Source organism: Fundulus heteroclitus, chromosome 19 (genome assembly GCF_011125445.2).
Source record: "Fundulus heteroclitus isolate FHET01 chromosome 19, MU-UCD_Fhet_4.1, whole genome shotgun sequence".
In the NCBI taxonomy this organism is placed as follows: Eukaryota; Metazoa; Chordata; class Actinopteri; order Cyprinodontiformes; family Fundulidae; genus Fundulus; species Fundulus heteroclitus.
The window spans coordinates 28,192,729-28,217,662 of record NC_046379.1 but is presented as its reverse complement, the minus strand read 5'-3'; the positions used below and the strand labels follow the sequence as shown (position 1 = coordinate 28,217,662).

Sequence of the window (24,934 nt, the reverse complement as noted above, 5' to 3'; positions counted from 1 at the left end):
ATGAAAAATTACACAGTAATCTTACTTGGCATTGTATGGACTGTGTTGGGGTCCTGGAGCTCCAAGAGAACATGTAAACCATAAAAATCCAGCTAACCATTAGATTTAAATCTTCTGATTTGAAAGTGCTATCCCATCATCCTCCATTCTTACTATAAATATTGTCTGCATAAATTAGTGAGTCAAAAGGAAGCATTCACACTGGAGGGCAAAGGTTTGGGTAAAGGTCTACTGTGAGCATTTGAGCAAGTAAGATATACCTTCCATTCCAAAAGAAAAAGGTAAAACTGAATCACTCTGTAATATTTTTTTAAACTATTTCTATGTTTACAGTTGTATGGATCTGTGTTTGAATGCAAACTTGTTTTAGTTAAGTTTTGTGAACATTTACGATCCAGCTTGTATCTGTGAGCTTTAGTTTTGTCACTGCAAACTTCACTTTGGATGTCCATGCATTTAGGCTCTGACTGCTCTGTGACTAAAGCTCTGTTAAGCATGTGACTACTCAAGCTCACGGACTTTTAAAAAATTACTCTGTAATATTGTACCTATCAGGTTGCCAACAATTCCAGATAACTTGCAAGAGAAAGACAACAGGATCTACATTTCTGGCCAATGAGTGACTGATACAATTCAATTCAATTTTTTTTATATAGTTGCAATTAATATTATCTCAAGGCACTTTACAGAGTGAAATTCAATCAAATCACACAAATACTGAAGCCATACAAGAATACACAAAATAATCAGCAAAACGCAGTACAGAAAGTAGTATCTGGTGGTTTAGCAGTTGTAGAAATTCACAAAAATCAATAAATCAACATGCTTTTAAAGTCATTTAAATATTATCTTTTCAGCCAAGGAGTGTTATCAGCAGGTAAATTATAACAAATTTATAAAACAAAATTATGCCTTATTAAAGGAAGATTGAATATTATAACGTGGTATAATACAATATTACTTTATAACATCGTTGTGATGTTGTCATTGTAAAATGACAGCATTACATGTAAATAGAATACAGATTTAAAGTCCTTAGATGGTTGAAGCAGTCCATGTTTTAGGTTATCATGAAAACCTATTTGAAATTATAGAGGAAGCCTCAGATTTTATAGATCCACATATTGACTATAACTGCAACAAATCTAGACTAAATCAGTTGAAGCATAAAGGTTTTAGTGGACAGTGTGCCAGATGGACCTGTGATTTTGGCACAGTTGGCACAACTGTGCCAAATGTGTTTATCCCCTGGAAGGGAATCTGGTGAGATAAAAGTGCTGATTCCCATTGTAGAGTTTCTTCTTCATATGACAAAGTATTTGTTAATAAGAGTTTCCCCCTGTTTCATCAGAATGTACCATTGTGCGCTGCATAAGAAAATGTAGAGAAAATTAGCCGAATTGTGTCCTTTTGTCTCAAACAACAATTTTATTGAAAAATACTTATCAATAAAAACATAAACAAAACCTGAGCAAAACTAAATTATCAATAAAACAAGAATGTTACTTTTCAGTAAGTAGCTATCAATAAATTGTGTAAATAAATGTGCAATAAAAATCTATCAGTAAAAACTGTGTAATCAAATGTGCAGAAGCAAATTTACAAAAACTCTACAAAAAAAAAATTAGGTATCTGTGGCTCACTGTCTGGTTCACCTGGAGAGTGCCACATGTCATCGCTGTCATCAATAGGCAGAGGACTAGCTTGAATCGCCTGCCTGTGGATTGGCCTGGTTGAGGTGCTCTTTTTTTCTTGGGGCAGTGGCAACCGTATGCTTAACAGAGCTTGGGGCAGTTCGTAGCCGATGGGCAGGTGGCTGATACTTCTCATCTTCTGCTGCACTATGCAGACTAGACTTCTCACCTTGAAGAAGAGCAGGAGGCCTCAACCAAAGTGGTTGAATGCACAGATGGTCCTGCTTTCTCCGTGCTGTAATAATATACAGATACTGTAGGTTAGTTCACTGCCAAGTTTTCAGATAATGAGATGATTAGGGCTGGGCAACGATTAAAATATTTAATCGTGATTAATCGCCCTGATTAATCGCGATTAATCGCGATTAATCGCATTGTATTTACAAACTCCAAGAATGAATTCAAAAGTAGTGTAAAGAGCACTTTTATTTTAATGTTCTGCTGCCATATGAACAAAAGTGTTGTAACATTTGTAGCACTTATTTTATACTGGATATTTTCAACCCATCTATTGAATTTAGTGCACTAGTTGATCTTTTCTTCATAAGAGAACAGCAAGCACTGCAGCCAAAATATGGCCTTTTTTGACCTGCTGTATATTAGCCAGTCCCTAAGCTTGATGTATCATGAAACTGTTGACCTTTTGGGTTTTGTGGTTTTTATTTTATTATTACAATTTAATAATAATAATAATAATAATAATAATAATAATAATAATAATGTTATGTTCAGTGTTTTTTCGCTAATCCACCTCTTATATATTTCAATCCTTATGTAATTTTGTCTGTGTTGTGTGCACCTGCCTGTTGCTTTAATCCTATAAATTTCCCCGTCGTGGGATAAAAAAAGGATTAGCTAATGTTATCTTATCTTAAATAACACTTTTTAATATATGTACTGGGTTCTTTCAAGGTCTTAATTACATGTTATGTGTGGGCTCCAGTAACATCCATCCATCCATCCATCCATCCATCCATCCATCCATCCATCCATCAATCCATCCATCCATCCATCCATCCATCCACTGATCTACCTGGATGTTCCCTGGAGGACTGAAACGCCTCAGTCAGAGACGTCTGTGGGTCTGTCGGGGCAGTGAGAGAAGTTTCGTCTCCTCTCTCCGTTTCTGGGGCTCGACGTTTTCATGTTTTTTCACGTGCTTAGATAAATTTGTTGTGTTTCCACTGAAATGAACCGGCTTTTTACAAAACATACAGCTTGATTTCATTTACGGTATTAAAATAAAGCCAAACGGTGCTACTTCCTCTGTTCATGTTTTTTCGCTGCTGCGGTCTCTCTCAGCTGTTTGTTAAGTTTGTGTGAGAGCTGAGCGGGCGGGCCGGGCTGAGCCTGCGTGCTGATTGGCTGGCGCCGCTGAGCCATGTACGAGAGGAGGGGGAGCGGGAGAGTGCTGCCGTGACAGCGCGCTGCAGTCAGCGCAATGCGCGATAAAATAAATATCGCCGTTAATAGTCTAATGAATTAACGCGAAATTAACGCGTTAACTTGCCCAGCCCTAGAGATGATACATTATTTACTACTGTAAGTAATGCAAATCAATAAAATAACTTCTTGTGGCATTCAGATTAGTTTAAGAACAGTGCATAGATGGCTTCATTGTATGGGTTTCCATGAAAGAAGCTGGGCCCAAACCATCATTACTAAGTGCAATGCAACATTTCCGACACAGTGGTGTGTATAACACAGCGGTTAGACTGTATAACAATGAAGACATGTTTTCTCGTGTGATGAATCAATCTTTCTTGACTGATGATCTGATGGATAAGACTGGATTTGGAAAATGTCAAGAGAATGGTATTATTCTGACTGCATTTTGCCAAGTGCAAAGATTGGAGGCAGGATTATGGTATTTGGTACTTTTTCAGGGGATTGACTTGGCCACTTTCTTCCAATTAAAGGAACTAGAATAGAAATATAATTTTTATTGTATCATAGTGGGGAAATTCCAGTGTATCAGCAGCAATGTGAAACGCAAATGAAAGCATGCATATTCACACAAAGAACAGAAATATAGTGGTATAGAAATATAAAAACAATAGAAACATAGAAACAAAAAAATTAGAGGAGACCATACTTTTATCCGTCCATTGTCTATACCTGCTTAACTGTAAAGGGTCACAGGGGGCTGGTACTTATCTCCAGTGGTCATTGGGCGAGAGGCAGGGTACACCCTGGACAGGTCACCAGTCCATCACAAAGAAACAGAGTAAGGGCAGATTTACAACAAATGTAATACTTTACAGTTAATAAAAATTGCTCACTCAGATTAAAAGAAATGTGAAAAAGTTTACAAAATGTACTTGCATATGTGTGCATAAAAAACAACAAAAGACCATTTATTTGCAAAATGCACATTTTAAATTAGCTGTTTTTGTAGAAAGTTATTGACATTATTAAATAAAAAAGAAAACTCTGTCAGATGTTCCAGCAGACTGAGCTGTGAATAAACTAAAACAAACCACTGATTGGCCAGAAATAATCCTCACCTGTTTCTGCTGAATTGCAGAAGTTTTTTTTTTTCCAATTTCTCTGGGGAGAAAATTGGTTCAGATTTGGATAAACTGTTTTGCACACATTTTGTTGGTATGGATTTCAGAACATGTGAATCTGATGGCCCATCTGTGAGCACAGATTGTAGATCCATGTAGAGGAATTATACATCCAGACTTACAGAAAAAACATGACTTGCGGCTTTTTTTGTAACTTAAGGTAAGCTCTATTTTGCACAGAAATGTTCCCTGTGCAAAGATTAGGAATATTTCTCTTTATGCATAAAATAAACTCAGATGATTACATTAGTGCTGTTTTCAGACACAGAGAACGTATGCATTATGTCTCAGTGTCACCACAGCTTTGCCATCTGCCACAGCAACACGCAGCTCCTCGTTTCTGCGGTTAGAGACTGTTGTACCAAATCAAGAGGAGGCTATATGAGTTAATACAAGGATTAATAAGTGTAGGTCTTATGAAGAAATAGAAGAAACACCCTGGGGGAGTTTATGGATAATTTTCTGTCTTACTCTTCTAAGCCCTTTCAATGGGATGCCAGAGAAAGTGCTGGAGTGAACAATGTTTTCTCTAGCTGCATCTAAAGTTATTTATATAGCACCTTTAAAGAAAGAAAGATCACAACTGCTCCAAAGCCAACAATAACAACTGGACATGCTAAACAAAAGTAGATGAAAAAATATATATTTTTAAATGTTTCAAAGTAGCCCCTAATCATAGGATCTCAGAAACCTGTTGGGGGACGTATGGATGCAATTGTCCTGTGATATAACCCAGTGTCTGCCCAAGAAGTGCTCTCCAAGTCATGAGCAAAAAATCCTGAAATGCCCTCTAAACTATACAAGGAGCCCATGTGGTTGCATTAGGAGTGGAGTGACGTGAGAATTTGGATGTTTATTCAAAAACCTGGGAGCTGCATTCTGTGCAGCCTGCAACCGGTCTAGGGTGTGTTTTGGTTAGACGTGTGTAAAGTGCATTACAATAATCTAGACCAGGGGTCACCAACATGATGACTGCGGGCACCAAATAGCCCTCGAGGACCGCACGTGGTGCCCACGAGCCTGTTCTAAAAAAAGAAAAACAAAAAAAGCCCAATCCACCAGTGAGCTGCATCTAAACATGTATTTAATTCCATTACTCTTCCTGTTTAATCACACTTGCATTTATATAGATTTAAAAATAGTATCTATGACAAAGCATGGAAATATGTTTATTTTACATAAAGTTAAGCTGAACTCTGACTCTTCTAGTTCAACAGTCAGTACTGGTAGCCCTTCATATGACACCAATAAAGTAGCTCTCAGTTTCAAAAAGGTTGGTGACCCCAGATCTAGACATGACCAAAAAGAAAAAGCATGAATTATCATTTCCAGTTCCAGACAATGAAGCTAAATTTGGCAATATTTATTAATATCAGTTAGACAGGTTTTATGTTGTATCTGGGCTGGAAACTGTCAGTTGGATCTGGCAAGCCTGCATCTGATAGAATGGTAAGTGAGACAAGGCAAGTTTATTTATGAAGCACGTTTCAATAACAAGACGATTTAAAGTGCAGTAGGACAACCAACCTGGTTGGACAACCGACAACCGAGCTGGTTAAATGAAGCCAGCTATTAGCTGGAAGGTTTCCAGCTGCTTCTTTGGCTGAGAGGTGGCTGGTGAGCGATGACACCAGAAGGCTCTGGACTGTTCGGCTCTCAGTTTTCCTGTCAGAGAGATGATTTCCAGTTGTGGATACCAAGATAGGCACAGAGTAGTGGCAGCTAAAACAGGGCAGTTAAAGTGCACCGCCGTCCACTCCCTCCAGCCTAGTAGAATGCTCTCCCTTCATTGTGTAGGGAAAGTCAAAATGATAAAAGCAGGATTAAGTCTTGACAGGTTCTGTGTGCTGATGACACCATTGTGTTGTGCTTGCACTGATGCTCTTGCTTTTGAGCAGCTGCAGTCTTCATTTGATATCATCCAGTCACAACTAAAAGAGCTCAGACTGGTACTGAATGCAATTAAAACCAGGGTGATGTTTTCCAGGAAACAGAGTGCCTACTTTTATACCTTTCACTGTCCTCAGAAAGTTTCACTATTGACCCTGTGTCCTCCTACAAATATCTTGGTATAAAAATTGATGAAAAGTTTTAAAGCCCACATTGATAATCACTTTGATAAAAAGCTGGGGCTAAAATTAGGATTTCTTTTCAAGAACAGGCCATGTTGTGCTTTTAATTCCAAGAAACCTCTTGTTGCCTCCGTCTTTAGGCATCTTTCGGACTATGATGACATTTTATATATGATTTCCTCAAACAATTCTCTTCATTTATTAGATTTAGCTTATCATGGAGCTCTGAGGTTCATAATGGGAGGAGATATCCTGCCCATAATTGCACTTTGTATTCTTTAGTAAGTTGGCCACCACTGCCTCTGCTCAACAAGTTTTTCATTGGTACATTTTCATCTATAAATCAATTCTTGGTTTATTGCTTATGTATCTGTCCTCTTACACATCACCTAAACACGCCATTTACAGACATCCCAGGCTCTCATTACTGTGTAATGACATCCTGGGATGTGTTCACTGAGTTTGTATGGGGGTTAACAGCCTTTTCTTACTTTGCATCTTCAAACCTAGAATCATTTTCAAGAGGGACTGAAACTATCATTACAAAAATAAACAATCTACAACAATGTCAGAAAGGTCTTGTTCTAAAAAAAATTCAATTTTATATTTTTATTACATTTTTTTTATCTTAAACATTGTGACACTGCATACCTTGAATCCATTTTAGTTCAAACGTTAAAGAGAATGCTCAAATTGTTTTTTTTTCTCTCTTACATTAAACTCTGTTTTTTTTTTTTTTGCCAGTAGCTTCTCCTGACATTAATATTAGAAGACTAACTTATTTACAGCAATGTGAATTTTTTCTCCCTCTTGGTGTTATCATAAGACTGAATTAAAACCCTTAATTCAAGCTGTGCATCAAATAAAAAACTGTGGCCATACGTGTCATTTTTTCTCATCTTGATCTCTTCCTTGACATCTATGGGTTTCTTTGGACCAGGAAAATGCAGAACAGCTATCAGTGATAAAATCCAATTTTTGGTAATAGCCTTTAGACAGTAATAAAGATAAGACCTCAGTCTCTCCAACAAAGATATGACATTGAGGGATTTTATTTAGAAAAGGGTATTTAATATGCATGAAGTAAAGGAGGGCAGGAAATGAAGCTTCTGTTCAGCAGAGATATTTATGTGTGTGCCTGTTAACCAGAACACGTGTGTATGTGTGACTATATTGGCTCAGTGTGTGTTTGACTATGATTTTTGTGTGCCTCTACAAAACCCAAGAAACTGCTTACTGGTGACTGTACTGACTCTTTTTTTTTTCTCCTGGTTTTTTTTTTCTCCCACCTGCTGCACATGCAGAGGAGTCTCAAAGTTTCGTTTTCTTTGATGACGGTAAGCTGTCTTAATTGGATGAAAATGTCAGCATCAGCCGCTGTGAGGCTGCAATCAGTGGTTCACTTCTCTACCAATCACCATCAGTATGTCATTTGTGTTTTTCTCCACACTCTGGACTGGGTTGATCTATGGAGTCATCAAATGATTACAGGCACCAGGGAAATTTCTCAGTGTCACAGATATGCCTCTTCACCTGACCCTTAAATCTTTGGCAGGTCCATCCAGCAGATTCATTGTCTATTACTTTCAGTTCTTTTGTTTTAGAGCCACAAAAAGACAGCTGCTGGTTTTGTGCTTCAGAATTTTTTATTTTATATTTGATTGAAAATTAAAGTGATAACGTTCAGATACATTTCTGTTTTTTACATTATGACACTACAAATGCTTACAAACATACCCACCCATTGAACCCTTTGAATTCTGGTCACATTACAACCACAATCAACAAGAAATAGCCCATAATTATGAAGTGTAACGAACATGGTACATGGTTTTCAAAAAAAATTGGTGTGCGTATATATTCAGATCCCTTTGTTTTGAACGCCCTAGATAAAACACAACTAGTATAACCAACTATCTTCCACCTGAGTAGTTTATGTTTACTATAAATCAACCTGTTTTGGGAAGGCCTCAAAGGTCACATATAAACCACAATGAGGTTATAAAGCAAAATCCCAAGCATTGAAAATCTCAGAGCAATGTTAAACCAATGATCTGGAAATGAAAGCAGTATGGTACAAAGCCAGACCTACCAACACATGGGTATCTCCCCAAACTGACAGACCAACATAATTCAGAGAACAGCCAAAAAGTCCTTGGTAACTCTGGAGGAGCTGCAGCGATCCACAGCAGATCTATGGACAGAATAAGTATCTCTAACTTCAAGAGACTCACTGTCAACCTGACTACACACGCATGCCAGATGTTTACAATTTTGACAAGTTTGTTTGCCAAAGGTTTGACAAAAATTTTGAAAACCTAATACCCTTTTCTTGCCACTTCACAAATATTGACTAGTTTGTGCTGGTCTGTCACCCCAAATTCCAAAAACAGTGGTTGAAGTTTGTGGTTGTAACATAAAAAAAGTAAAAAAAAAAGTTCAAGTAGAATAAATCCTTTTGTAAAACATTGTATATGAACATGATTTCAATTTTGTTAATGTTAACCTCTTACAGATAATAGTGTCACCTCTGACCCAGTCCCAGTGGTCCTCTCATCACCATTTGACATCATAGCCTTTGTGTGGTAGAATGTGATTGGCTATGATGGATTATTACCGTGAATGTTTTACCTGCTTCTTCTGCAGGGAACACTGCCCTGGTTTAATCACCTTCTTCAAAGCTCCCACACTTAGAAATAGCTAATCATTTTTTCTTTATGTGTGTTCAAGAGTATGTGCATGTGCTTACAGACAGGTGTAACAGTGGTTTAGACCCCAGTCAATCTGTTTTTTTTTTTTTTGCAGTACAGGATCTCACACCTTTATTAAGAACGCCTCAGGGCTTGATAGAAAGGGTCTTTTTATGTTGGGGCCAGAGGCTTTTTATACACATTTAAAGAAACACTGATAATCTATGTGTTCCTTTGTTGCTGCACATCTTTGTAGATGTTCTCTTTTCTTTGATGTTCAACTGGCAGACAGACCAAAGAAATATTAACATTTCAATTATTGGCCTGGTTTAGCATGTTTATGAATTCATCTCTTGCTTATTTGTCACTGTCAGTCACAAATAATTTACTACCTTGTGGGATTGGGAACAGCTATCTGTTTTTTACCCTCCAACCAAAGTGCATGGATAACACGTTCAACGATTCCACCAAGAATCCAGAGATCAAAGTGGACCATCCAGCCATCCGGTCTTGCCTTTTTCACATTTATTCATTATTTTCCATTGAAGTTTGTCACATTTGATATGCTACGTGTAAGCATATGTGATGCTTTGTGTGTGTGTGTTGAAACAGCAGTGTTTGTATGGCACAAACTGACGAAACCATGTGGAAATCTTCACTTCAGTGACAAGATTTGAAGAAATCATAATTAGTCACCCAGACGATCACACCAGTTGTCAGTCCACTTACTCTTTACTCTTCTCAAGTTTAGTTTGCAGCCATAAAATCTTGCTTTTAATTTTACTCTTTCTTTTTGAATCATGACAACTGATCGTAAGAGTGGTGCATAAGGTCTGTGGTGCTTTAGATGTCGTAAGTAACAGATGTTGGAGTCATTTTGGTAGGATGGTCACTCCCGGTAAGGTTCCCCAGTGTCACAAGTTGTCAGTGGCTCTCTCACTGTAGTTCACTAGAGTCCCAAAGCTTTGAAAATGGCTGTGTTTGCCTTTAAAGATTGATGGATGTCAATAGGTTTGATTATTTTTCACAAAAGGATGCAGTGTGTAGCTTTTTTGACATCTTTTAGCCTTGTTGATGTTTGTCAGAAATGTTGTTTTTTAAAGATTACTTGATTCTAGGGATCTGGCTATAATCAAACCTGGTATGGTTTTTAAGATTGAACTGAAAAAAATGATTTATCAAAGTCAATTCATGATTTAACAAGGTGAGTGGTTAAATTTTTAGATAGGGCAAGGTTGGTTTGGGTTGTTTTTCCCCTTTGTAAATTAAATCTGACAATTTGATTCAAAATACATTTAAAAACTGTTTTTTGTATTTTCTCAGGTTATCTTTCTCTGATATTAGGATTAAACTCTGGTTTGTTCCACCCCTTGTCGGGGTTCGTTCACGTCGATGTGAACACAGCAATTGCACTAGGGTGAAGACCAAAACAACCGTACCGAGACCATTTGGAGAAGGAGGTCTCCAAACGGACATTAGGTCAATTCATTTACAGTGCGAATGTGATCTCTCTGGCCCAACATAGCTCCCAGGTGTTCGCTGCAAGCTTGATCCAAGCCTTCCTGTAGCCCTGTTTCCTTTGCATTGTGGGATGCAAGACTTTACTATTAGCTGCTTCTCTGATTCTGTGTGACTTGTGCCACATAGTTTGTTGGTATGAGGAATCATGTGACCTTGGTAAGCACATTTGCTCCTCTCAGTCAGTGTTTTCTTCTACACTTCCCTGTAACCTTTGCTGTTTTCTTTTTATCCTTAATCCCCTTCTCTTTTCCTTTTAATCTTTTCTTCTTCTAGCGTTTGGCTGTCTCCATTTCCCGCTCTCCCCTCATCTCATCCCTGACGTCAATGGGAAATTGGATGGTTTTTGATTACTACTTGGCTGTCAGGCTTACCGCTATTAATTGAATTGAATCCCTGTCCATCTCTTATATTTCTCTGCCCTCCTTCTGTTTCGGGCTCTTCTATTCATCTTGTCTGATTTTGTTTTTTTCCTTTTTGACTTTCATGCTTTTTCCCCTTTGTGTGTCTTTCTCATATCACTCCTGCTTCCATTTTTTTACTCCCCATGTGCAATCCCTCTTGTTCGGCTTTCCTGCCTGTTTCCTTTTCTATTTATTTCTCTATTTCCGATCCCCCCTCTCTCTCCCTTTCACACTACGCTCTCTCTTCTTTTCCCTTCTTGTCCTTCTCGTCCCTTTTATACTCTACTTTCTTAATTTTTAGCTACACACACACCTCTTTATTATCCTCTGCGCTCTTGCTCCTTGAGCACAGTGATACTGTTGTCATGGTGACGCCCATCATTTTCTGGCATGAATGGAGGATACTTTATTGATGAGATGGCATGGCAGAGGGAGAGAAAAGAAGAGTGATGGAGAGAAAGACAAAGACGCACAGAAAGAAAGAAATCACTGGCAGGGAAAATCAGAATGATATGGAAATGATCATCCCCGCTGCTTATGATACAAAACAATTCCACCCTGTCATTTTCCTATTGCTGATTAGCTAAAGAGGATGCCACAAGACAAAGCAAGCTGAATGTTCTCAGCATATTCAGTCCTGCTAAAGAATATCCCTCAAAACCCAACAATTCATATTTTTTAGCACGTGAAGTCATATTGGAGATTCCTCTTATTCGGCAGCAATGTCCTGCTTTCTGCAGGCTCCATGTTTAATGATTTATGCTGTGTAAATATGCCAGCATACTGAAATGTGTTTTTTTTAACCTGTTAAAACGAGCGCTGGTGTTTCCTAAGGTTGAATGGATATTCTTATTAGCTTGCCGTGGTCTGATGTTTTCCCACATTGCTGCCAGGCGTCACTGTCTAAAGCAGAAGGCTTGCTCATTAGACATGTCTGCTGTAGACATCACGCTGAGAGCTTTAACACATCAAATTAGGCGGTACCTTTCTGTCCAGCATTATGTGCATTATACTGACATATAATGAAAGAGACATAAAGAGTTTTCAGACATATTTGTTGCTCCAACAAATGACATTTCTAGCAAAAAAATTTAATGTATGGGGAAATGAAGCTATGTTTAGCTGACTTCTCTTTGACATCTAACCTACAGTTCATCTGCTGTCTGAGACAATCCAAGGCGTGACGGCAACAGCCACTGGGGTCCAATACCAGCAGTCCTGGCTCTGCATCCTGTAAGCATGGATTTATCTTTTTGTATTTTAACCTAATTTGATTAAAGATATATGTAAAATAGAAAACCCAATATGCCTGTAATTATATCTATTTTATTTTCACATTGATATACAATATTTGCATCAGTTATTGCATGCAGAAGGGATTTTTCAGATATTTGATTAAATAACAGTATTGCATAAAGTGAAAACATCAGAGCAAAAGCACAAAAGCTGTTGCGCCTGCAAACATATTCAATCATTACATTACACAATACAACCATCAACCTTTGTCTTTTAGGGGGATTTTATGTGATGGACCAACAAAGTAGGATATAATCATGAAGTAAAAGGGAATTGATGCATTGTTTAAACAACTTCTTACAAATAAAAATCTGAAATATGTGGTGTACATTTGTATTCAGCTCCCCTGAGTCATTGTTTGCTTAATTGTGCCACCTTTCTCTGCAATTATACCTTACCAAGACTTTTGGGGGTTTTCTCTACCACCTTTCCTGGCCCAGCCACTGAAGATTTTTGCACATTTTTTTCTGTAAGCTTACTGTGGATGGAGAGTGTGTGTGAACATCAATTTTTAAGTCTTGCCTTAGAAACTAAACTCTTCTACTGCTGCTCTGGCTCTATGTTTAGGGTTGTTGTCCTGCTGGAAGCTGAACTTCTGTGCCTGTCTTGAGTGTTTTGCAGACTCTAAGAGTTTTCTCCCAGGATTGCCCTTTTTTTCTCCTTCCTTCTTCCTGTCAACTTTGTCCACCTTTGCTGTCCTCAAAGATCTCCACAGCATGAAGCAGCCATTGTAATGATAAACTGTTCAGTCTCATGGGCATTGTTGGGTTTCAGACACAATGTTTTGCTTGAAGATCAAAAGGTTCAATTTTGGTTTCATCTGTTCTGAGCACATTCTTCTCCGTGTTTGCTTTGTTTCCTATGTTAAAGGGCTCTTCTGATAACTTTTTTCAACAAAGGCTTTTATTACTGTCACTTTTGAATAGGGACCAGGCTTGCACAACTAATAACTAACACGCCACCAGGTTCTCCTACCTGAGCGGTGGATCTTTGCAGCTCCTCCAGAGTTTTGTTCCTCGACATATTTCCGCCATTCAAGATATGTCACGTTGACGTAGGGAACACATGCACACTCAGGTCAGCTTGCCACATTCAGAATAACTTGATCCCGACAAGGGTTTACATGCAAGGCGATCAAATTGTCAATCCACATTAACCACAGCTCTCGTTCGGATTTCAATTTCATTCTGATTAGGCTTAATCTGATTACAAATTTGAGGCGGGTGTGTTTACATGACACATTTTTATTACGATCGGCCCTTTATTACGGTTACTTTTGTCCATGTAAATGTAGCTACCGAATGTTTTTTTTGAATACTTAGGTAGTTGTTGTCTTTGGTGCTTTTTGTTTACTAATCATATCTTTAAAAAAAACAACCTCTTCTACCATCACAGAACAGCTGGATTTATGCTAAGATTGGGCACACACAGGTGGACTTTATCCACTATCTAGGAGACTTCTTAAGGCAATTAGTTGCACTGTATTTTAATCAGGGGTATTGAATTAAAGTAAAAAAAAAAAACACGTTGAGAACAGTGAATTAGATCACTTTCCTCTTAACAATGTGTTGCTTGCTTGTAAAAATGTTCAGCGGGGAGGATACTATTTCATAAAATGATACTGTGATGTCTATAAAGGCTTTTTACATCATGTGTCACCTTTTTGATCCCCGTTAAGAGTCAAAAGTATTTACGGAAAGATAATGGACCCTATAAAGAGCGTCATGCTTGGTTGGACAGCATCAGTCATTTGTACAAGTGTCTCAAAACAGCACATTGATATTCAAATCACAAGGCGTTCTCTCTCCCTGTGTAATTACGATAAGAGCAAAGAAGGAAGTCAGCTGATGCTGAGAGTGTTAAAGTCCATCTTGGGGAGAGGGTCAACATCCATGAGAGAATAACTATTAACATTTGATTTTAATATGTACAGCTTTTAGTTGGCTGTTACCAACTAACTTTGCAGTCATGTTTCTATTTCTTTTAAGCATGAAAACAACTGAGTTGTTTAATTTAATATTAGATATTTTCAATCTAATTCTATAAATAACAGAATGATTCATATAATGAGTTTGTAGTCGCCTCATTAGACAACTCAGCAGAGTTTTGTAAACATTTTCAATCATAGATTCACACAGGATTTCAGCCACAAACCAAAAAAAAGCTGCAATGTTTTAACATTTTGTTCATACACAATCTTGTGCGGTGCAATGCATCAGGATGTTGCTAATCCTTTCTGAGGTACTGCCCTGTTGTTATTGTTGTTGCTACATTGTATCTTAATAATTATTGCATAGAGTTTTTTTAATGTGGTGGTGCCATTGAAAACTGCCTTTGTGCTACCTAAAAATATGGATAATTGAACCAATTTGGAAATCCAAAAGAGAAAGTGAGGTAGAATGCCTGTGGAAATCCACTAAAACCTGAGGTTCATGGGCTCCACCTCTGGGAACTTTGCATCCATTTAAAAGAACCCATAAAGAAAACTGCCAGAATTAACCGTATTTCTTTGAATAACAAAAATTCAAAGGTACTGCTTGAAACAGCAAACTCTTGTGTTCCCCCCATGATCCCCAAAGTAACCATGTTAACTAAAGCTGACAATAATGTTTTTTAATTATTCTTTTGATGAAAAGACAATAATATCATGTAGACTTACACACACAGCCTGGAATGGGATATTCCTCAAACAACATCATATTTGCCCAGAGACAACGAGAGTTTCCCTGTTAAGTGAAGGCTTTTCTCTTTTGTTCAAGATGGCTTCTTTCACCCCTCTTTCAAACCTTCAGTTGAAAGAAGCCATCTTGGTCAAAAGAGAAAAGCCATCACTTAACAGAGGGGGAGGATTATGCTTCCAACATCTGCAGTCTCATCATGATTCAGGTGACCAAGTACTCCACTCACACCAAGCAATAGCTTCTAACAACCCAGGACAATGATGGGTGGGTCATTGATTTGCACATGACTGAGAATGTGTCTAGGAGGATGGGCCTCCATGTCCTTAGAAACAGCAGTGCACCAACTGCAGGTTGCCCAAGTGCGAGCCACCAGAATTTACAAAGACTCCTGGATGGGTGTCAAAACGTTTCAGAAAGAACTGGACGAAAGTCTGGTTGCCTCCAATTTAAGCCTGTTTGCTGTCACAATGACATTTCACCAATTATGGTATTTCTGAAGGTAATTGGTTACACAAAAGAATTTCAGGGGCTTCATACCAATTGGGGTGGATTTATCTGCATATCTTTTTGTCTTTTTTATATATATATTTCACTTCCCCAACTTAAACTGTTTTGTGCAAATCCATCACATAAAATAGGATGAAAAACATTTAAATTACAGGTTGGAATGTAGCAAAATAAGGGAAAAATAGGTAATTTAATTCTTTACATACATTTGTGAGTCTGCATAAGGTTGTGTGCATGTGAGCGCAAGTCCAGCCAACAAATTTGAATGCTGTCTAACTGTTGCTCCAGAGAAAGAGGTTAATCTATGGAAATGAAGGGCACTGCTGGTGGGCTGAGGCATTGACATTTGTAAAACACTCCTCCTCCTTCCACTCTTTCTAGCTGCAACGTCAAGCATCTCCAGAGGCGTCATGTGTGCATCTCCCGTCTGGAAAGGCCGCAAAACTGGGGGGAGAACTGCTGCGAGGTCCGCTATGTCATCCTGATACTGGCCCCATCCAAAATGGTAACAGCCGCTGCAACTTTAGTTTTAGTTTGTAATTCACAAATGTCTTTTTTACCTTTTTATATTTAACTCTGTTCTCTACCAGCAAATTTGGATTTGTGCATATAATTTCCCAGTTTTTTTTATTTTAACTAGCTAGAAAATGTTGGGGGTTTTTTCATCAATATTTATTTTTCTTCAAATTCTTCTTCTCCTTTCGGCTTTTCCCTCTCTGGGCTCGCCACAGCAAGTCATCTGTCTCCATCTAACCCTGTCTACTTCATCTTCTTCTCTCACACAACTACTTTCATGTCTTCTGTCGCTCCATCCCTAGATCTCCTATTTGGTCTTCCTCTAGGCCTCCTGCCTTGCAATTTCAGTCTCAGCTTCCTTCTTCTGATGTACTCACTATACTTCCTCTGTACATGTCCCAACCATCTCAGTCTCACCTCTTTGCCTTTATCTCCAATACATCTAACATGAGCTGTCCCTCCTATGTACTCATTCTTAATCCTATCCCTCCTCGTCACTCCCAAAGAGAACCTCAACATCTTCATCTCTGCTACCTCCAGCTCTGTATCCTGTCTCTTCCTCAGTGCCACTGTCTCTAAACCAGACAACATTGCTGGTTTCAGCATTGTCTTGTGCATTTATTTTGTTGAACTGTTCAGTCTGTCATTCAAAAATGTAAAGTGTGTGACACAACCACAAACCTGCCAAGACATGGCCATCTGCTGCTCAGCAGATATGGCTTTTGGGGAAGACTGGGAAGGAGAGAGCGCTTATTGAAAGAAAGCTTAAGAAGTCACATTTGCTGTTTGTCACAAAAAGTCACAATTTCTTTTATGTAATGCCTAAATTGTCCATCCAGATATGTATTTTTTAAGCAACAAACATTCATTTATTACATTGCTGTATTTTCTTTTCTCGTTCTACTCAACCAGTTTGAGAATATTTTTTGCTTCCATCCAAATGTGAGGTATTTCTACCATCCATAAAACAGCTCAACCTTTCTGCTCCTTTCTGCTCCCTCTCAAGCTTTTAGCACAAATACATACCTGGGTAAATGCATTCACAGCCACACTTTCCACAGCTACACTCCCCTGTGTTCAGAAGGCTGAGTGTTTCCCCATTCCAGCAAGGAATCTCAGTCCTTTATTGCTAAAAAAAACAAAAACAAATATATTTTTCTCATGGACAAGAACACCAGTTTTACCAGTAATGTTGTGCTTGGAAGGAGGAGTTAGCCTGCAATCAAAGATGTCTTGGAAAACTACAATATGTTTTCTGTTTGTGTCTCCGGTCTCTATCTCATTTTTTCCCCGTCAACCTTTATTTATTTTTGTTGCTTTCTGTAGTTCCTGCAGCACTCTCCTTGCCAGTCTTAGAGGCAGCAATCAAACCCACTAATGGCATTCTGAGAGACGTAAATATGAGCACCAAGTAAACATAAAGACCTATTATGCCTCAATTATGCTTCATGGTGACTTCCTGTGCAAGAGAAATATTTTTGAAGGGGCACAGTGATAACAATAATAGGAATTCCTCTTGTTGGGGAATGTATGTGTCTTGGTGGAACAGTTTCATCATTAATCAGTCAGCGGGCCTCACAAGAGTTCCTCATTTTGTCCTCATCAGCTTTGCACTTGTACAACATATACAGTACAGTTAAGCCCAAGTATTCATGCACTATTTAGGTTTAATTGTTTTAATTCAACCAAGACGGTGGTTTCTGATAGGAAACTGGTGGTAAAACAACATAAAAGGACTATCCAGGAGGAAATAAACAAATGTATTTGTTTTTATTCACGTCTTAATAAAAATGGTATGTCCACAATCATTTCTACATACCCTTTTTTGAAAAAGGGTATTTTATATGATAGACCATGCTGTTGATGACAATGTTGCTTATATCCTCGGCTCTCCCACTTTTTCAGTCATCTTCATACATTAATAAGTAACATCAAATGGAGAAAAAAGCACTCTTTATATACATTTTCTCTGAAATGTTTTTTTTTTATTTTCCTCCTCATATATTTATACTTAAATGTCTTCGTTGAGAGCAAAGTCAAACCGAAGTCAAAGTTCATTATTGGACCAACTTGGCAAATAAAGCTGATTCTGATACTTAGGAAGTTTTCTGTGCCTTAAGGGTGGTTTGTTTGTCTTTCTTTTGTTTAAAGATAGGAGCTGTTGTAACAGTAATAAATTACTATTTAGTAAGAATTGCAGGAGTTTGATGGGAAATGAAAGGTAAACACGTGTTAAAATAGTTACGCTCATTTCTGAAACATTGGTAGAAATAAAAAGCTTAAAAAAACATTCTCAGAAATGTTTCCAATGTTTCTTTTTTGTCAAGCTGTTCTGTTTTTCTTCACAATGGGAGATTCAGTGCTGGAGTTTCACCCTCACAGTCAGAGCTGTGGTAGAGGGTTTGGTTATAGATACTTCTGTCTAGAGAGAACGGGACATGGTGCAAAATTTAAAAATACAAATAAGCTGTGGAAATCTATTTTTTTAACCATGTTGAAAATGTCTCTATTTTAACTCGCCTTGTGTTTATCAAGACCAATAAACTGCATTTTAATGTTTCTAAAAAAAAAAAAAAAAGGAAACAAGTAGAAAACAAAAAGGGCCAATCATTTCAAACAATACTGATCAATGAGCTTTTTACACGTATGGGATGGTAACTTGTGTCTGACTTAAAAGTGCAAAAACAGATTTCTGGCTTGATTTTAAAATTGTACTCTTAAGATTAGAGACTTTTCTTAAACTCCAGTGCTCGTATTCACAAAGAATCCTAGGACTAAAAGTAGCTCTGACCTCATTTTAGGAAAAATCTAAGAATGTCATGAAGTCTAAGATTTTTCTTAGAATTTTTACCTTGGTAAGATAAAAGTTATTCACAAAGCATCTTAGGCGTCAGGAGAACTGCTAAAGTGACAAAATGTTAGGAATAGTGAGGAGGACTTTTAGGAAGCCTAAGAGTGTCTGAAGCAGGAAGATGGTGGAAACAGAGAGAGCTGATTGGCTGATTCACCACCTAAACAGTGGAGAGATGACAATGTAAACTTCTTTAACAATCATACAATTATTAATATGTAGATAAGATCAACTTTATTATTCCCATAGAGGGAAATTAATCAGTTTCATGGCCCAGTTTCATTTGAGGATAAATAAATAAATATGAGTAAAAAGGGGAGAAATTCACAAACAATATAAATATAAATGAAGTGAGAAAGCTTCTGTATTGCATGATATGTCAGTAGCCTAAATGGTCATCTAGAAATTTGCTTGTGTGATCCCATCTCCTCGCTTTTGATTGCTGCATGAATCGCTTATCACTTTCCAGGCTGGTGTGTAAAAGGACCAAGACGTGCAGACAAAAAGATGCATTGATCTGCAGCAATACACTTCAAAGTCCATGTATTTGTCCCGTGATCCAGGGACAAATGTATCTTTCAACACTCCTCTATTCTCATCACAGAGACGTGTGCTGGGCAGCGCTGCAGTCCAGTTTGGTTTTTCCACCTTTATTCTCCATTTTATGTCGGTTGTTTTTCCAAATACCTTATACAAGTAGCCAATCCCAGTAAAATGCTGACAGGAGAGTGAGCATTAATATCAAATAGATGAAGAAGTAAAGTGACTGGTAAGTAAAAACAGATAAGCAAATGATGATGAGGGGGATATAAATAAGGTGTATTTAAACATTTGATGCTGTAACAATCAATCAATTTTGCTAAATTTCATCATCATGACACAATTCTTAATCCAATCTAATCGATTCATCTCCTTTTATTACTAGGAGCACATTTGTGTTTAGTTTTTTTCTTCTACCATCAATCAATCACAGCACAACTAAGATAAAAAGTTTCTGTCATCTACTTACTCATCGCTTTCAGTAGCGATCTGAATCGCTCTTAAGCTAGGAGTCCTAGTTAGGAATTGTTACGCAACGACAATAGCTTTTTGAGAGGACTTTAAGAATTTTTGTGAATATGGGTGCTGGTCATTAAAAGTTTTGGTCTCATGTAATCAGTGATGAAAATAATTTGGTATGAAAGCTAGACCACCGTCATGACAGATGATACACAAATCCTCTGTATAGTGGGTCCATTAGATTTTCTATTTTTCTATTATGCCAGTGTCTTGTTCTATATGGTTATTAAACAATCTGTTCATATTCGCTGTAGCTTCATAATACTGACCCCACACACATCTTCAAGTTGAACTGTGGGTTGTATTAAAACAAAACCACACACATGCAGGCAACAGCAGCTGTCTTGTTTTTTGTTCCAAAAATCACTCCCCTTTTCAATGAAGTTCCCCAAATTCCCACATCGACAGCCCAAGTATGCAGCTCAGTGCTTTCAAGCTAATTTATGCCTATTAAGGGAAGTTTTACCACAGTTTAGAATTTCTTTAAGAAAATGTATCTAAAACAGTTTGTGTTGGTCGAGCTGGGTTTCAGTAAACAAGAAGGTCGGAAAATAATTGCTGTGGTTATTAAGGAAACAAAAAAACATCTGGTTGCAGAAAACAAACCTTCAGAAAGATTGTACAGACTTTAAAGTCTTAGTTTATTCTCCTGTACAATTAAGGATGCCAATAATGTTTCACTTGAATGAACATTCATCTCAATTTAATATCCAGCATGTTTGTTGAAATTTGGAAACAAGTTCTGCATTAAGTAATGTAAAGTAGAACTTTCTGTGAGGATATGTTCAGGTTCAGGTATGAACAGCCTTTTTAAGGACATGGCACAGCCTCTCAGTCAGATTGTCATTGCTCTGCTGCGTCGTCTGTGGTCGAGTTTAAGGTCACAAACTGGCCCTCATAGAAAGGTTTACCACCATTCCATGTTTTCTCTATTCCTGATAATTTGATCTCAGAATTGTTCACAGAAGTACCAAAGCCTTAGAAACGGCTCAGTGACCCTTTCCAGACTGATAGATGTCAATCACTTTCTCATCTGTTCCTAAATTTCTTTAGCTGAAATTAAGCAGAACACGATGGCTGAATACTCTCATGCAGATGCTTCGTTCCATTTTTATTGCATCCAAGGGAATCCAAGTTACAACAGTTTTAAGAAAGACATCCTTAATGCTATGGCAAAAATAACGGATCAAAACTCCAATATCAAACAGAAGTCGACATCTGGCAAATGCCGTCTGTCCACCTTGACTCATCTGAGCATGAGACATCACTGATGCAGAGTCTTCCATTCATCATTGGTATACTGTCAGTGTGGAACATGGTACACACATCAAGTTGTGATAGAGTCAGGTCACTGCACAAATGTGGGCACAAATGGTCTCTGATTTTCTGTTGATGCTGCTCAAGTCCTCTCTTAGTCTCCCATGACCCATTATCCTCCAGAATGGATAAAGGAATAGCTGTGGCTGCAGAACAAGCTTATATTGTAGCTTTCTTTAAGATTGTCTGCAGTCACTATACTCAGCTATGATTGGCTAACCTGATTAGTTGGAGACAACTACAAACTAAAAAAAAAAAAAAAATAAACACCATCATTATTGTTATTTGATTAATATTTAAGTTGTCATTGCATTTACACAGAGGTCAATGATTATTTACACAGGAAATTATGGCCACCAATGTTCCTTCTTGTGTGAAACGGGTACCAAGCTTGGAACACCTAAAGCCTTCCTGGTCAGAGGCCAGTTTAAAGGATTGACAGAGAGAAGTAGGCTCCAGGTAACCCAAAGCTTGGAAGGGGCATCTATCAGCCATGAGACAAGAGGAAAGAAATGAAATGGCTGATGTTGTCGTCAACGAATGGCTGTCTAGAGAAAGAACAGCGACGTTGTCAGTAAAACAAAATGAATACAAAACCATGACATGTGAAAACAAAATGTAAGAAAAGGTCCTAAGAACCTAAAGCAACTTAGCTAAAGGCAACCTTACATGTATCACGGTTTAACAGTATTCAAGCTCATTACAAAGTGGGAAGCCATTAGAATCCCTTTTTTCATGTTCTTACTCCTCAAATGATAATTTGATGGCAGCACTTCAAAAGTTGAGGGTTTAGTTTTTCTGTTTGCAGCTGTGCGGAAAAACAGAACATGGCTATTCTTGCGTCAACTCGGACCCTGACACCACTCTTTCTCTAAATCTCCTATAAAAACGTGACATTCAGACATTTCTGCCACACAGAATATCATTTTTTATATTTGAAGACTACTACCTCCACCAGCCTGCCTTTTAAATATTAACAGTGTGTGTGATTGCAGACCCATCATGATTTCATGATAGATTTCCAGGGTTTACAGGCATTGAGGAAAATATATGTGGTCTGCATAGAAACGGGAAAACAAATGAGACAAACTACATGACAGAATAATCTTTAAATCATGTGGCTTTTATATTCATTTTAATTTCTTAACTACGTAAAGAATTAGGTAAAAATATGTAGTTTTTATGTTTTAGCTTTTAATCAGTTTTTTCATAAATAAGCCAGGTAATGGCTTTTGGCTCATGTATATCAGTTAACCAAGTTTCCAAGAAATCGTGTTATTTTGCCAATTGAAAAAAAACATGAAACAAAATCCAATGTGTTATGATAAAAAATGTACTATTTTACAGAGCACTGTAAAATAGTATCAATGTAAGTGTGTAAAAGATATATTCTGAGATCCCAGATGATATTTGATTGAGCCTGCATGTATTTACAAGTTCAGGAAGATAAAACCTGACCATTAAAATCAAATTGAAACAGTCTTGACAAATGCTGATTCAGCAGTCATGTCAGTGAAAACAGTTCTGTGCCATATTTTTAACAAAAATCATTCATTTTCATTTCCAGGAAGCAGCCTTTTTAAACATTTAATGCGACTTCATGACAGCCTGTGTAACGTAATCTAATGTTTGTCCTTTCGTAGAAAAGCACCAAGACAGCGATGGAGCTGGGCAGGACATTTGGCACCCTGTTCTCTGACATCTCCTTCAGACAGAAGCTGTTGGAGACAAAGACGCAGGAGGAGTTCAAGGAGGCGCTGGTGTTCCAGAGGCACCAGCTGACAGCAGCCAACCAGCAGCCCATTGCTCTGGGAAAGAAGGAGACGGTTCCCCGCAGTCATAAACCTCTCAAGGTAGGAAATAATTACCATTTGTATTATCATGTAGTTATAAAAAAAAAAACTAGTTGGATTCCTTTGGATTGTAAAGGGATTCTGAAATAGATGTAAGATATACTGACTTGTCCAGGGTGTACCCCCCTCTCATTGACAGCTGGAGATAGGCACCAGCACCCCTTGCAACCCCACAAGGGATAGATGTGTCAGAAAATGGATGGATGGATGAAATATATACTATAAGTTATCCTAAATAGCACCGTAGCTCTAACATCTTGTTCTAACTGTGTCCTGCAGCTAAAAGGTTATGTTTGAAGTTATGAAGTTTATCATTTTCCAGCTACAACTTCAACAACTTACATCTTACATCTATCTTTCTTCGTTTATACACGCTGAACTCTTTGACATTTTATCACATAACGACCACAGCCCTCAACGTGTTTTACTAGGATTTTGTGTGATACAACGAATCAAAGACGAGCAGAATTGTGAAGCGTAAGTGAGGAAGTTTGTTTGGTTTTTACAAATTAAAATGTGAAAATGGTGGCGTGTATTTGTACTCAGCCCCCCTGAGTCAGTGCTTTCAGTGCAGGTCTTTGGGTTGTGTCTCTACCAGCGGTTTGCATCTAGAGACTGACTTTTCCTTTTGCAAGCTCAAAGTCAGATTGCCACAGAGAACATCTGAAAACATCAATTTTTCAAGGCATGTAACAGATCATTGCCCTGTATTTAGCTTCATCCATCTACCCATCAACTCTGACCAGCTTGTTTCATACCTGCTAAAGAAAACTATTCCTACAGCGTGATACCGGCACTCTCATGCTGTGATGGACTTTTATAGTTATTCTGTTATTTACTGCGGTTTCTGATGCATCTTCAGTTTTAATATTCAGATACTGGGATTGTTTCCTGGCTTATTTTGGTTAGTTTGGCTCTTTCTGTTCTGTCTTCTCTTTACGTCCTGTTTTCAGTCAATTTTGTTTCTGAGTTTCTTTTTGTCCTGTTCACCAGATTCTCTCTGTCTCTGTTTTTTGTGTTATCATTCAGTTGTTTTCACTTGTGAAATTATTTTGGAAATAAATGACGGTTTGTATTTGCTGCGTCGTTCTCTCCTGTCTTGTCAGAGTTGTAGTCTGACTTCCATTTGCTTTCACGTGTGTAATTGACTTTTACGCCGGCACAGCTTAGCTGCCAGGGCTGTGACATTGATTGGCATGTAATCATGTCTTAAGATGAATAATGATTGGCTACAGGTGCAGAGAGCATAACCCTGAGGAGGGTCTGAAGTCACATGGAAGCCAAAAGGTTAAAACACAAATTCACACTCATCCGTCAGGTGCCCTTTGACAAATAAACCCAAAAGGAAATGGGAATGCAGGAAAATCTAAAATGCTGTCACATTTAATGAAAGCACAAATGTGATCATTGCTTTTTACTTCGTAGTTTAAGTTTACCGTGTCTGCACTTTTTCCTGTAATCTTGTTGAGGACAGCCCCCTAGCGCCCCCTATTGACAAGCTGTCACTGATGTATCTTTCCCTTCAGGTTTGTTTGGTCTATTGTTTCTCCATGTTGTTGGATTTAGATTTTTTTTCACTTTCTGGCTCTGCTTTTCATGTTTTTGGACTTTGGACACTGTTTTTTTTTAACTTGGACAAATGTTTTGTAAGTTTCTGCTTGCTTTACTTTATCTTATCATTTTACTGTTTAATCTCTCTCCGCTATGTCTGCATTTGGGTCCCCCTGACAGCCACTGTAATAATTCATCTTGAGGATCTGTTTTCAGGGTGATTGGTGTTAGTTTTTCAGACACACATCTTTGCTTGCAGGCCAAACGGTTACATTTTTGTCTCATTTGTTCAGAACACATTCTTCCTTGTGTTGGCCGTGCCAAGAAGCAGATAGTTTAATTTTCACTGTGACTT

The 24,934-nt window shown here is 38.0% G+C and overlaps 1 protein-coding gene across 4 annotated transcripts in view; it reads left to right on the top strand.

The window, feature by feature from the left end:
• Window positions 1-24,934, top strand: part of slc4a11 (solute carrier family 4 member 11) — a 209,165-nt gene that overhangs the window by 142,455 nt on the left and 41,776 nt on the right. For 3 of the 4 annotated variants that reach the window (XM_036150608.1, XM_036150611.1, XM_036150609.1), the window contains exons 6-9: window positions 7,641-7,673; window positions 12,100-12,181; window positions 15,814-15,937; window positions 22,819-23,028. In XM_036150608.1, coding sequence (XP_036006501.1) covers window positions 7,641-7,673; window positions 12,100-12,181; window positions 15,814-15,937; window positions 22,819-23,028 — 449 coding nt within the window. The remainder of the gene's footprint in view (window positions 1-7,640; window positions 7,674-12,099; window positions 12,182-15,813; window positions 15,938-22,818; window positions 23,029-24,934) is intronic. The other variant, XM_036150610.1, reaches the window with a different exon arrangement.